The sequence below is a fragment of the Mya arenaria genome, chromosome 1, assembly GCF_026914265.1.
Source record: "Mya arenaria isolate MELC-2E11 chromosome 1, ASM2691426v1".
In the NCBI taxonomy this organism is placed as follows: Eukaryota; Metazoa; Mollusca; class Bivalvia; order Myida; family Myidae; genus Mya; species Mya arenaria.
In genome coordinates this window covers 56,223,109-56,237,165 of record NC_069122.1, presented here as the reverse complement: position 1 = coordinate 56,237,165, position 14,057 = coordinate 56,223,109, and the positions used below count along the sequence as shown (strand labels likewise).

The 14,057-nt window shown below is 39.3% G+C and overlaps 1 protein-coding gene across 3 annotated transcripts; it reads left to right on the top strand.

The window, feature by feature from the left end:
- The first annotated feature begins 1,118 nt into the window (after positions 1-1,118).
- LOC128237125 (uncharacterized) lies at positions 1,119-13,766 on the top strand. 3 transcript variants are annotated; one of them, XM_052952377.1, is made up of 5 exons: positions 1,119-1,493; positions 4,130-5,845; positions 7,127-7,315; positions 7,776-7,944; positions 12,847-13,766. In XM_052952377.1, the coding sequence occupies exons 2-5, from the start codon at positions 4,645-4,647 to the stop codon at positions 13,034-13,036; spliced, it is 1,749 nt and encodes a 582-aa protein (XP_052808337.1). In that variant the 5' UTR covers positions 1,119-1,493; positions 4,130-4,644; the 3' UTR covers positions 13,037-13,766. The 3 variants fall into 3 exon arrangements, with proteins under 3 accessions (XP_052808337.1, XP_052808326.1, XP_052808342.1); XM_052952366.1 differs by having other exon boundaries at positions 1,119-1,562; XM_052952382.1 differs by lacking the exon at positions 1,119-1,493 and adding an exon at positions 2,323-2,402.
- Positions 13,767-14,057: the final 291 nt, after the last annotated feature.

Below are 14,057 nucleotides of genomic sequence, written 5' to 3'. Positions count from 1 at the left end.
CATACCAAAGGTCGCATTGAACCTTAAATGGTGTTCAAGGTCATATTTTTGAACTTACTTTGGATATACAGCATATAATATCATATCATAACATGTCAAACATCGCCAAGCATGGTGTAGCAAAACTAACATCGTATCATAACATAGCATAACACAGCGACTAATAACATTATGGAACAAGACGCCGTATATCTTAGCATAAACGTAGCATTAAATCACTGTCACATAACATAAAACATAACATTACAAAAGACAACCATTATATGACACTACATAACACGGATTAGATTAATTTAAAATAACAGTAAAACGTAACATAGAACAACATAGCGTTTAGCATAGTATAGAACCATAATACAACTCGTATCAAAACATGACATAAAATGACACAATATGATATAACAAAATGATATAACATAATATCATACAGCATTGCGAAACTTTTACTATTACATAAAATACAAAAAGGGTAGTGTCAGTAGTGACTTCTATGTCCATAAACTTGCTAGAAACCTTATAACAATTCCTCCAGTATACACTTATTTTAATTATACCCTTTATAACCGGTCGAAACGAATATACGCATTTTGGCAAAAGGTTTTGTCTAGTGATTGATCAAGCCTACAGAATGATGACAGGAAAAATACGTATTTGTCAATTTTGTTAAAATGAGAACCAACTCTCTTTGTTGATCATTGTTGGTAGTGCATCATATTTTAAGGACAACAGACGCTATTAGTAAGGGAGAACATCGATACTTCTGTTTTCAAATGAACTTAGCATTTCAAGCTTTTGAAGCATTGCATATATAGATTTGGCGTATGATTTGATCACATGGCGCTAACTAACAGATAACGCTGCCATGAACGGCGCTCTTTACAGTGCAGGCAGTACAAACTGACCGGGCGTCTGTGCAAAATGCCTTTGCGATCCCGTGCCATTGCGATCCCGCTTTGTCTTACTGCTTGGCGAGGACGTTTTTAATGTAAACAGTAGTAAATAAGAATAACTGTCAACAAGAGTGTCTAACTATTTGAAAACATTTTGTGAGTTTCTTCTTTAGTGACATTCTAAAATTACCATAAAATTTGAAACTTGACGCGTGCCTTGTACGACGTTAGGATGGTTTCCTTTAGAAATTGAAGAGAAAAGCGGAAATATTGGTTCTAATAATTGATAGAGTTGTTAGTTGAGACTTTAAATGTAATTGGCAATACGTGCGCTACAGTGATATGATTGTTTCAAAATAATACCACAATACAAAAGTGCAATTGTATTAAAGCAGATTTTATTCATTGTAAAAACCTAAGCCTCTAGGGAATACATTAATATCGTTCTTAATGGAATGACGGGTAGCGCGGGTTTATTGTTTGAAAATGGATTATTTCTAAAACTATGGAATTATTCTGAAACTCGTTTAAATCCTAAGAGAATGCGTGATCGATTTATACCAGCGCTATTAGATTATAAGATATTGATACAAAAATAGGAAGGTGTATTTCGGTGCGGTCACTGCTTTTACTTTTCAGTTTTAATGTCCGGAGTATTTGATGAACAACTCGGTAAGCTTGATTTTCTATCAAATTATTAAAGTAAAAACAATTTTGTAATTAAATGCTAGTGCAAGAACAAATAAGGCAAACACAGTTCAAAGTGGTCGTTAGTGAAAATAGTAGATATAACTATACTAGTTGGGGGGGAAAGACACTGCATTATATATACGAATTCAGTTAAAAATAGTGTCAAATGTAAGTGTGATACAGAGAGGAACTTCTTCAAAACATATGACAATTTCAGAAATAAGTTATTTAAAAAGGGCTATTTCTGGTGATATTTAAGAACCGGAATATGTTTGAATGCATAGTTTTTTTTTTTTTTTATTTCGCAAGACTTTTTTGATATGTTGTACGTCGGAAAATAAAGTAATAATACCAGTTAGGTAAAAGCATACAATCGGCAGTTTATATGTAGTTCAAGTTTTATTTATTTAATCATCGTGGCCAAAAATAATAATTTCATTATAGAAATGGCTATACATTATTTGATCAAACGGGTCGTGCTTAAAAAGGCAATTTCTTCGTTGTATAGAAAGCGAAAAACACCGTAAATGCAAAATAAACATGCTATTTGAACTATAAGAAAAGAGTGTTTATCAATCAATTGGCACCCCGCGAGTGCACATTCTTTGATTGTAACACATTTAATCAGCATTTTATTATCAAATCAACACATTTATTTATATAAATCATATATCATAAAGATTATTAAAGTTCGTTTTTATCAAAGATTGAACAAATGCGATCGAGCGTTCTAAAAGCAGGCAATAAATAAGGCGTTAATACTCATACACACTAATGTGATCATATAATGGACACCTGGATATGTTTTATACCAAATGGAACGTGAGTATTTTACTTAATTCACGAATAGTTTAAAGCTGCACTCTCACAGATTGAACGTTTTGACAACTTTTTTTGTCTTGGAAAGAGCTATTTTTTTTGCGACATTCCATGGAAACCAGTTATATAAGACTGCTGACAAAAACTTAGATCGCAGAGTTTTATATTTAAGTTCAAAATTGATGTTTTATGCATTTTTGTTAAACCGTTAGTAACGGTTTAAGACATAAAACATTAATTTCCGAACGGAAATATGAAAACATACGATCTGATTTTTGTCAAGTTTCAAGTTTTATTCATCGAGGCATATAATATGCATGTGACAGTCAGCAATCTTATATCATTGGTTTGCAGATATTTACGCAAAAAAAAATGCTCTTTCCAAGACAAAAAAAAATAAAAGTTGTAAAAATGGTATATCTGTGAGAGTGCAGCTTTAAGGGTACCCATGTACAATTATTTTGAATGAATGGCTGGGGCCATGATTACGAACAATTTCAGGTTCAAGTCTAGACTCAGAAAAGCACTTTCTTCTATTACAAAGTATCATCTATATTCCATTCTAATTGCAAAAATAATTGTGACTTATTTTACAATTTTGAATTGTCACGATATTCAGTTAATGTCATCATCAAAACTCAACAAGAAAGAACTAAAATGAAATCAAGATTTGCAGTATTGTCACCGTTGGGACTGACCTCAGACATGAGCCTGTTCGTAACCACGGCCCTTGCTGGCCGGCTCGTTTCCAATTGTTTAACGTTAAGAGGAAGAAAATGAAAAAATAGACCTACACAAATATCGAAATCAAGGTTTTTCGGCCCTCGAAACATTGCTAAATCAGTCATTTCACGTCTGATTTCAGTTGAAATAAAGAACAAACATGCAATGATTTTAAGTAATATATACAGTAAATACTCGCTGTGTCGAAATCGTTTGGACCTCGGGAAATACTGCGAGATAACGACACTTCGATACAACCGACATACAAAACATGTCTTACTAAACCCAAAATATTATTCGACATAACCAGATCATCGAGATAACAGAGTTCGCCGTAGCGAGTTTCGACTGTATCAGCAACTGAGTAAATAACCTTTCAAATGATATCAAAATGTTAAAACTTAAAACAACTGACTATGACTCGATGTTCTGACAATCTTACTAAAAATAACAACTTTTCACTTCTGCTGCAATGCCACACAGTGTACATAGGCTACCTAGACTCACGAAACGTTTAAGTTGATTGATATATGTATGTAACCCTTACGGATCTTTTTAGTAAGTGCAAATACCCGTAGAAATTCGTATCGCCCCAACGGTAAAATGCCAACCTCATGTAAGGATATAGCTTCAGTGTATTGCCAGTAATGTTTTAAACTGCATGGTCTTTTAAAATCGCTTTGTCATTTTAAAGCCGCCTTCAATCATCGTGGAAACTCAGACGGTTATTCAAACAGTTCTTAATAATGTGATCATATTCCATGCATAGTAATGGTAAAGATCAATCACAAGTTTCCGACGAAGAGTAAATACAATGTGTTTTACTAGTTTCCTGCAAAGACAAGATTTGACGTAAAGTCCATCGTATTTTTATATTGTATTTCATGTGTATAGATCAGTCAAGTCCGGGATGAGTAAACATTGTGTTTCTTAATCCCTTCAAGGAATGTCTGGATGGTGTTTTAACGTGACGTCCATGTTATTTCTATTTATTTATTTTTTCCCAGACAACAGCAAATACTTCCATGAAGTTTCCGGTTATACACATAAATGACTGGCAACGCTGATACGCATTACAAATAGATGTCCAGGGGATTTAATCTGCGTGACACTTCCTGCAAAGGAACATAAATCGGACCTGGAAATGGAAAACATTATCTAAGGCTTTACATGTCAAATACAGACAAGTAAACACAACGAATGGTCGACAATTGAAACGGTAATACTTATTCCGCTCAAGGAAAAACGTTTTAGTTTCGACAAACACATATTTCAACAGCAGAAAAAGAAAGACCATACACGGTTATCCTTAGAACGTTTGGTCGACCTCACACAGAGCATGTGTTTATGAAAACAAAATGTAATGAATGGACATATTCGGAGAAAATCTCTTTAATAAAGTGGAGTCGGGATTCTATCAAATAGAAATGTCAGGTCTTCCGCATTGATATAAAAAATGCAGTATATGTATGTGATTGAAATTGAACTTCGCCACCAATCGTCTTAGACAAGAGCCGTTATAATGCCGCCCGCCACCAGCCTCCAATTCTTCCGGAAGAAGCAGTCGGTGGATCAGTTTGGTCTGGAGCGACCACAGTCACTTCCGATCTTTCGGGACTGTGTCGCAAAGGAGCTTGTTTCGACAGAGAGACGGATAGAACTGTTGCGGCAGTCTTATTATGGACCAAGCAATGAAGTTGAACAAGATATCAAGAGATGGCTTGACCCACTTTCAAGAGTTCTTAGCGAAAACAGGATCAGTTATTTCCTGTGCAAATCTCAATTGGACGATGCTGTGTATAAATTCAGGCGCTCTGAGGGGGATCCAACTCTTGCAATAGATTTTGACAAAGAAGCTGTGAAAATTGTCATGGATATTGTGGATAGAGTGATGAATGATTTGAAAACAGGCTTTGCTGATATCATAAAAGAGCTTAAAACATTTACTGAATACATGTGGAAATATTGCCTCAGCTTTTCTAGTTCAGAAGGTGATATTTATTTAGACACTGCGCTGAATTATGAGAGACAAAGAAAAGAGTTTCTGCAAGCTATTAATTTTAATTTGAACGACATTGTCAATATGGCGGAACAATTTGAAACTAAAGGAATGCGCGTGCAGGATTTAGGATTTGTAGCACGTGATCTTGCAGAGCGTTGCAAGGCAACGCACGCTCCCTTTTTAGTTATTATTCCTCAGGCGTTTGAAAATTTGAAAAATGCGATTGCAGGAATACGTAAATGGCTAGAGGCGGACGAAGGTTATGCGGATTTTATTCATTATGATGTTAGAGAAATGGAACAAAAGAAAGATGCGCACGAGAAAGTTACAAGAGAACTGCAGACAAAATGTTCAAACAGCGAGCACAAGTTAAAAACTGCCCGAAGACATTTAGCAGACATTGCAGCAGAAGTGAAAAGTTTCGAAGCGCGGGAAGTGGTTTTGCTAAAAGAAAAGAATGAAGTGTTAAAACAGTTGAAAGACATTCAAGATAATATAGAGATCAAAACATATAGAAAAGAAGAAATGAAACAAAGGCTTGAGGAGTTGAAAGCTTATGAACTGGACAGCTTCAAGCAAGTTGAACGTGATATTACTGAGCTGAATGACAAGAAACCAGTGTTTAACAGAAGACTTGAAGATATCAATAAGAAATTGGAAACTATTAACGAAAGGAAGCAACAAATGACCCAACGGGAGCATCACGTCATAGATACCAAAGGTAAATATAATCCAAAAAGAAATTGAGACCTTTGCGATTCGGTTAATGTCGGGCTATCCTCGTAATTAAGTGACGGAGTTATTGAAATATTTCAAAATGAACTAGAACAACCAACCGATTAAAACCTTTTGGATAAATTCACTATGCTAGTCTATTTCCGAAAAGCTCGGCAAAAAAGACATGCTAGTTTTTTGTTTCTTTTTCGGAAAAGACTGTCAAAGTCGACAAACGCCAAAGCGAAAATTAGTAACTTTGTGAGAACATTTTATAAGTATATTTCCAATTAGATATCGTTCGTGTGTTTAACTTGAGTACGTAGTTCATTGCACCCTTTACGTCCACTCGATAAACAAGAAAAGCTTTGTTATTTAATTGAACCTCTTCTCACATTATTATCCAAATGTTTCTTTAAATGGATTGGGATATAAAACCAACCTATTTGTGAAGGGCTCTCCAGATCTTTCGATATCGAGTTTATCCTTTTCAAGTCCACTGTAAACATTCTTCCCAATGATTTTTGTAGTTCTTTAACAATTTAACTCTGTGGTGCACCAAAATTCAGCCCAAAGAATAAAGGTTATCAGCAGAAACTTAATCATATTAAGAAAACGCGCAAACAAGATTAAATGGGCATGACAAATCGTAAGTTATTGCTGTTTGCTGAATCGTTACCGGTCTTTTTTATTTTACTTGGCATGTTAATTAAGGAACTAAAATGTTTTCAAAGCTTTATCCTTTTATGTAAGCCACATTAGCTTTTAATATTACCCGGCTTTCAACTTACAAACATAAATTCTGACTTATATGATTTATATATAATTTTGACACCCGCTTTCCCATCATGAATAATCGGTGGTTGCGAAACAGTACTGTACGCGTAAATGCACGTGTAGGCTACTTTTTGCGCCCTGCGTCATCCAGGACTGAACTTTGTACAAGTTTAGAACCTCATGTAAAGTGATTTAAAAATCTATCCGAGCATCAGCGAGCCTATATATATACGCACACATGTTCACAGTGAACTTTTGTAAGCGACTGTTATTAGACACGTATGTATAGCTAAGCGTACAAGTAGTGTTTTGCAACCTCTTAAATAACTCATGTATGGAAGCCATGCAGAGCCATACGTGCAGCCATGACATGAGTAAAATGGCCATCCTACTCAAGGCTTTCCATAAGATCATAACACCAACATTTATATGTTTAACACCAGAAGCCTTTGCTGCAAACGAAACTTAAATAAAGCGCTAGGGGTATATCATATCAACTTTGTTGTCACAGCGGAAGTTAAGCGCTTAAAAAAGGAGTTCCGGAAGTGCGAAGTTGAACAGGAACGCATTGAAGGGAACCTGAGCCGCTTGAGGGAGATTCTACGCTACAAGACCGCACCGGAAGTGCTCAAGAAAATATTTCATGGGATGCCTCTTACCGCAAGACACGTGGTCAACAAAGGGAAACGCCCTCTTATGGGTAGGTGATCACTATTTACTTCGACAAAGAATTTTTTAGATATTATCTTAGAACGCTCGAAGGGACACTTACTCCATTAACAAAACATTACACCTTGACATCAAACAGTAGCGTTTCGACTTTTATTGTATTACGCACTGTTTACGATCAAGTTTTTAGTAGTGAAACATGAGTGACACAGACGGACAAGACAAGACTCGTCCGTTTTTGTCAGACAACCAAGGGCCGTAACTCCACACATGTTTTAGCCAGAGTTCACTGTGGTGATAGTACAAAGTTAATGATAATCCGTTTAACACCTTTCTGGGAGGGATAATGCAAAAACGTCGCCGCTACGGTTGACACTAAGATTACAATACCACGACTTTTCTACATAAACACACACAACAAAACAGACGAGTTTAAATGGAGTTTGCGAAAATCCAACGTGTCTGTAACCTTCATTTGCCGTTTATTGCAGACAAGCTGGAGCGTTCCTGTAAAATTACGGCGTCCAATATTGACCACGATTGGTGCAAGTTGTACCGAGCTTTACCGTTCCATCCACCCAGGGGAGAGGAGACGATTTCAAACGATATTGACGAGATCAATAAAGAATATATGAGGACACTGAGCGAGGAGATGTGCAGGTGAGAATATAAATTAATTGAAAATCAGTGAGGTAATGCATTGGAAGGACCTAGTGAGAAAATAAATTGATAGGACTCAGTGAGGTATTGTGTTGGTAGGGCTGAGTAAGGTAAAGTGTTAGCAGGGTTGAGTGAGGTAATGTGTTAGCTGGGCTGAGTGAGGTATTGTGGTGGCGGTGCTGAGTGGGTCAATGTAACGGTAGGACTCATTGAGGCAATACATAAGTATGACTACGTGAGATTATGTGTTAGTAAGACTCAGTGAAGTAATGTGTTACTACGACTCAATAAGGTATTGTGTTGGTAAGACACAGTGAGGTAATGTGTTGGTAAGACACTGTGAGGTAATGTGTTGGCAGGACAAAGTCAGGTTATGTGTTTGCAGGACAAAGAGAGGTAATGTGTTGGTAGAGCTCAGTGAGGTAATGTGTTGGTAAGACACAGTGAGGTAATGTGTTGGTAGGGCTCTGTGAGGTAATGTGTTGGTAAGACACAGTGAGGTTATGTGTTGGTAAGACACAGTGAGGTAATGTGTTGGTAGGGCTCAGAGAGGTACTGTGTTGGTAGGGCTCAGTGAGGTAATGTGTTGGTAAGACACAGTGAGGTACTGTGTTAGTAAGACACAGTGAGGTAATGTGTTGGTAAGACACCGTGGGGTAATGTGTTGGTAGGGCTCAGAGAGGCAATGTGTTTGTAGGGCTCAGACAGGTAATGTGTTGGTAGGACTAAGTGATGTAATGTGATGGTAAGACTCCGTGAGGTAATGTGTTGTTAGGGCTCAGTAAGGTAATGTGTTGTTAGGGCTCAGAGAGGTAATGTGTTGTTAGGGCTCAGTGAGGTAATGTGTTGGTAGGGCTCAGAGAGGTAATGTGTTGGTAGGGCTCAGTGAGGTAATGTATTGGTATGACACAGTGAGGTAATGTGTTGGTAGGGCTCAGTGAAGTAATGTGTTGGTAGGACTCAGTGAGGTAATGTGTTGGTAGGGCTCAGCGAGGTAATGTGTCGGTAGGGCTCAGTGAGGTAATGTGTTGGTATGGCTCAGTGAGGTAATGTGTCGGTAGGACTCTGTGAGGTAATGTGTTGGCAGGACTCTGTGAGGTAATGTGTCGGTAGGGCTCAGTGAGGTAATGTGTTGGCAGGACTCAGCGAGGTAATGTGTCGGTAGGGCTCAGTGAGGTAATGTGTTGGTATGGCTCAGTGAGGTAATGTGTCGGTAGGACTCTGTGAGGTAATGTGTTGGCAGGATCAGCGAGGTAATGTGTTGGCAGGACTCAGCGAGGTAATGTGTCGGTAGGGCTCAGTGAGGTAATGTGTCGGTAGGGCTCAGTGAGGTAATGTGTTGGCAGGATCAGCGAGGTAATGTGTCGGTAGGGCTCAGTGAGGTAATGTGTTGGTATGGCTCAGTGAGGTAATGTGTCGGCAGGACTCAGTGAGGTAATGTGTTGGCAGGACTCAGTGAGGTAATGTGTTGGCAGGACTCAGTGAGGTAATGTGTTGGCAGGACTCAGTGAGGTAATGTGTTGGCAGGACTCTGTGAGGTAATGTGTTGGTATGGCTCAGTGAGGTAATGTGTCGGTAGGACTCTGTGAGGTAATGTGTTGGCAGGACTTTGTGAGGTAATGTGTCGGTAGGACTCAGTGAGGTAATGTGTTGGTAGGGCTCAGTGAGGTTATGTGTCGGTAGGGCTCAGTGAGGTAATGTGTTGGTATGGCTCAGTGAGGTAATGTGTCGGTAGGACTCTGTGAGGTTATGTGTTGGCAGGACTCTGTGAGGTAATGTGTTGGTATGGCTCAGTGAGGTAATGTGTTGGTAAGGCTCAGTGAGGTAATGTGTTGGCAGGAATCAGAGAGGCAATGTGTTGGTAGGACTCAGTGAGGTAATGTGTTGTTAGGGCTCAGTGAGGTAATGTGTTGGTAGGGCTCAGAGAGGTAATGTTTGTTAGGGCTCAGTGAGGTAATGTGTTGGTAGGGCCCAGAGAGGTAATGTGTTGGTAGGGCTCAGTGAGGTAATGTATTGGTATGACACAGTGAGGTAATGTGTTGGTAGGACTCAGTGAGGTAATGTGTTGGTATGGCTCAGTGAGGTAATGCGTTGGTAGGGCATAGCGAGGTAATGTGTCGGTAGGGCTCAGTGAGGTAATGTGTTGGTATGGCTCAGTGAGGTAATGTGTCGGTAGGACTCTGTGAGGTAATGTGTTGGTAGGACTCTGTGAGGTAATGGGTTGGTAGGATTCAGTGAGATTAAGTGTTGGCAGGACTCAGTGAGGTTATGTGTTGGTATGGCTCAGTGAGGTAATGTGTTGGTAAGGCTCAGTGAGGTAATATGTTGGCAGGACTCAGTGAGGTAATGTGTTGGTATGGCTCAGTGAGGTAATGTGTTGGTAAGGCTCAGTGAGGTAATGTGTTGGTAAGGCTCTGTGAGGTAATGTGTTGGTAAGGCTCAGTGAGGTAATGTGTTGGTATGACTCTGTGAGGTAATGTGTTGGTAAGGCTCAGTGAGGTAATATGTTGGCAGGACTCGGTGAGGTAATGTGTTGGTAGGACTCAGTGACGTAATGTGTTGGCATGACTCAGTAGTGAGGTAATGTGTTGGTAAGGCTCAGTGAGGTAATATGTTGGTAAGGCTCAGTGAGGTAATGTGTTGGTATGGCTCAGTGAGGTAATGTGTTGGTAAGGCTCAGTGAGGTAATGTGTTTGTATGACTCTGTGAGGTAATGTGTTGGTAGGGCTCAGTGAGGTAATGTGTTGGGAGGGCTCAGTGAGGTAATGTGTTGGTATGACTCTGTGAGGTAATGTGTTGGTAGGGCTCAGTGAGGTAATGTGTTGGTAGGGCTCAGTGAGGTAATGTGTTGGTATGACTCTGTGAGGTAATGTGTTGGTAGGGCTCAGTGAGGTAATGTGTTGGTAGGGCTCAGTGAGGTGATGTGTTGGTATGACTCTGTGAGGTAATGTGTTGGTAGGGCTCAGTGAGGTAATGTGTTGGTAGGGCTCAGTGAGGTAATGTGTTGGTATGACTCTGTGAGGTAATGTGTTGGTATGGCTCAGTGAGGTAATGTGTTGGTAGGGCTCAGTGAGGTAATGTGTTGGTAAGGCTCAGTGAGGTAATATGTTGGCAGGACTCAGTGAGGTAATGTGTTGGTAGGACTCAGTGAGGTAATGTGTTGGCATGACTCAGTAGTGAGGTAATGTGTTGGTAGGATTCAGTGAGGTAATGTGTTGGCAGGACTCAGTGAGGTAATGAGTTGGTAGCACTCAGTGGGGTAATGTGTTGGTAAGGCTCAGTGAGGTAATGTGTTGGCAGGACTCAGTTAGGTAATGTGTTGGTAGGGCTCAGTGAGGTACTGTGTTGGCAGGGATCAGTGAGGTAATGTGTTGGTAGGGCTCAGACAGGTAATGTGTTTGTAGGGCACAGACAGTTAATGTGTTGGTAGGGATCAGTGAGGTACTGTTTTGGCAGGGCTTAGTAAGGTAATGTGTTGGTATGGCTCAGTGAGGTAATGTGTTGGCAGGACTCAGTGAGGTAATGTGTTGGTAGGGCTCAGTGAGGTAACATGTTGGTAGGACTCAGTGAGGTAATGTGTTGGTAGGGATCAGTGAGGTAATGTGTTGGTAGGGCTCAGTGAGGTAATGTGTTGGTAGGGCTCAGTGAGGTACTGTGTTGGTAGGGATCAGTGAGGTAATGTGTTGGTAGGGATCAGTGAGGTAATGTGTTGGTAGGGCTCAGTGAGGTAATGTGTTGGCAGGACTCTGTGAGGTTATGTGTTGGCAGGACTCAGTGAGGTAACATGTTGGTAGGGCTCAGTGAGGTACTGTGTTGGTAGGGCTCAGTGAGGTACTGTGTTGGTTAGGCTCAGTGAGGTAACATGTTGGTAGGACTCAGTGAGGTAACATGTTGGTATGACTCAGTGAGGTAACATGTTGGTAGGGCTCAGTGAGGTACTGTGTTGGTAGGACTCAGTGAGGTAACATGTTGGTATGACTCAGTGAGGTAACATGTTGGTAGGGCTCAGTGAGGTACTGTAATGGCAGGGATCAGTGAGGTACTGTGTTGGTAAGGCTCAGTGAGGTACTGTGTTGGTAGGGCTCAGTGAGGTACTGTGTTGGTAGGGCTCAGTGAGGTAACATGTTGGTAGGACTCAGTGAGGTAACATGTTGGTAGGGCTCAGTGAGGTAATGTGTTGGTATGGCTCAGTGAGGTACTGTGTTGGTAGGGATCAGTGAGGTAATGTGTTGGTAGGGCTCAGTGAGGTAATGTGTTGGTATGACTCAGTGAGGTACTGTGTTGGTATGGCACAGTGAGGTACTGTGTTGGTATGGCTCAGTGAGGTAATGTGTTGGTTAGGCTCAGTGAGGTACTGTGTTGGTATGACTGAGTGAGGTACTGTGTTGGTAGGGCTCAGTGAGGTACTGTGTTGGTAGGGCTCAGTGAGGTACTGTGTTGGTAGGGCTCAGTGAGGTAACATGTTGGTATGACTCAGTGAGGTAACAAGTTGGTAAGGCTCAGTGAGGTAGTGTGTTGGTAGGGATCAGTGAGGTAATGTGTTGGTAGGGCTCAGTGAGGTAACATGTTGGTAGGGCTCAGTGAGGTAACATGTTGGTATGACTCAGTGAGGTAACATGCTGGTAGGGCTCAGTGAGGTACTGTGTTGGTAGGGTCAGACAGGTAATGTGTTGGTAGGGCTCAGTGAGGTAACATGTTGGTAGGGCTCAGACAGGTAATGTATTGGTGAGGCTCAGTCAGGTAATGTATTGGTTACATGTATTGAAGCAGTAGGACTCATTAAGGCAATGCATAAGTATAGCTCATTTAGTTTAATGTTTTTGCAATATGAGGCCCCTTTTTAATAATGCATATTCAATTTCTTTCTGAATACTTTTATCAGAATTAAATGTTTGATTTCAGACAAAGTTTATGGCGCTGGCGGAGAATGCATACAAGAGCCAGTCTGGAAGACTTAAAGAAGGCACTACTTTCAATACGGCGGAAGGATATTATTGACCTCATTGAAGAAGATATAATGCGGCGAGCAAGTAAACCCAACATTCCATCACCTGCATTTAGGACTGTCAGATTTCCGAAACTTCATACATAGCTGTGACTGTTACAAGTGTATAGACTTCAGTGATGATTTATTACAAACTCTGGTTTAATAATTATAAAAACTTTAAATAGTTTGGAAATGTAGTAGCTACCATTAATGAGAATCAAATCTTTCTATAAGAAGTGTTTTGAGTAATGATAGAATTATTTTAATCATAAATTCATTCTTGTTCTTGCTTTTTATAAAAAAACTATTTTGCATTTATTTACACATCATTGCATTTGTTATTAGCTAATTATTCAGTCACTTTAAATCCGTTAGTTTGGGACCATAAGGCAGATACAAAAATTTGAGAGCATGCAAAATACACATAGATTGTAGAACTAAATAATCTTTTGACCAAATTTGTACATACAAGTGCTACCTCATAGTTTTACATTAAAAACTACATACATGTTATATTATAGAAGACATCAAATAGGTACCGTATATACATGCTGTATTTTCATTTCCATTTATATAAATATAGTTACATTCATGTCTTTCAAATAGAACTAATGAAACATACCAAGTCTGTTCCTTTTTCTTAACATCCATTGGTAGAAATGCTGTTTTGTAATGAAGGAACATGACCATGTTCCTTTTAAAAAATGAAAGTCGGCCGATTTTGATGAAACTTAGTACAACACTTCTCAATCAATGGACTCCTATGTGATACTTAAATTTTCATAATCATGACATCATTTTTTTTATTTACAGCTCCTCCTAGAAGTGCAAGTGCCTTTTGGCACTTACGTTGATAAAATACCGATTTTACAGCCGGTTTAAATACTAATTTTTCAAAATATTGCTTCTTATAAATTAAGTAAATGATTACAATGTTTCAAATTAGTGCAAGTTTTTATTATTTTATAGGTGTTTATTTTGACGCACAAAAACATCCATCGGTCGGTAAATATGATATAATAAATTGAAGATGAGCCAAGTGAGGCCTTTTTTTTTCTATTGCATGGAATAAAAAGGAATAGTAAACTGAATAAAAATATGTAAACATATCAGGTACCTTTTCCTG

Coding starts and splice junctions, on each gene's coding strand:
- LOC128237125 (XM_052952377.1), top strand. CDS start 4,645: ATGCCGCCCGCCACCAGCCTCCAATTCTTCCGGAAGAAGCAGTCGGTG. Junction 5,846..7,126: donor TCACGTCATAGATACCAAAG/GTAAATATAATC, acceptor TTGTTGTCACAG/CGGAAGTTAAGCGCTTAAAA. Junction 7,945..12,846: donor CTGAGCGAGGAGATGTGCAG/GTGAGAATATAA, acceptor GTTTGATTTCAG/ACAAAGTTTATGGCGCTGGC.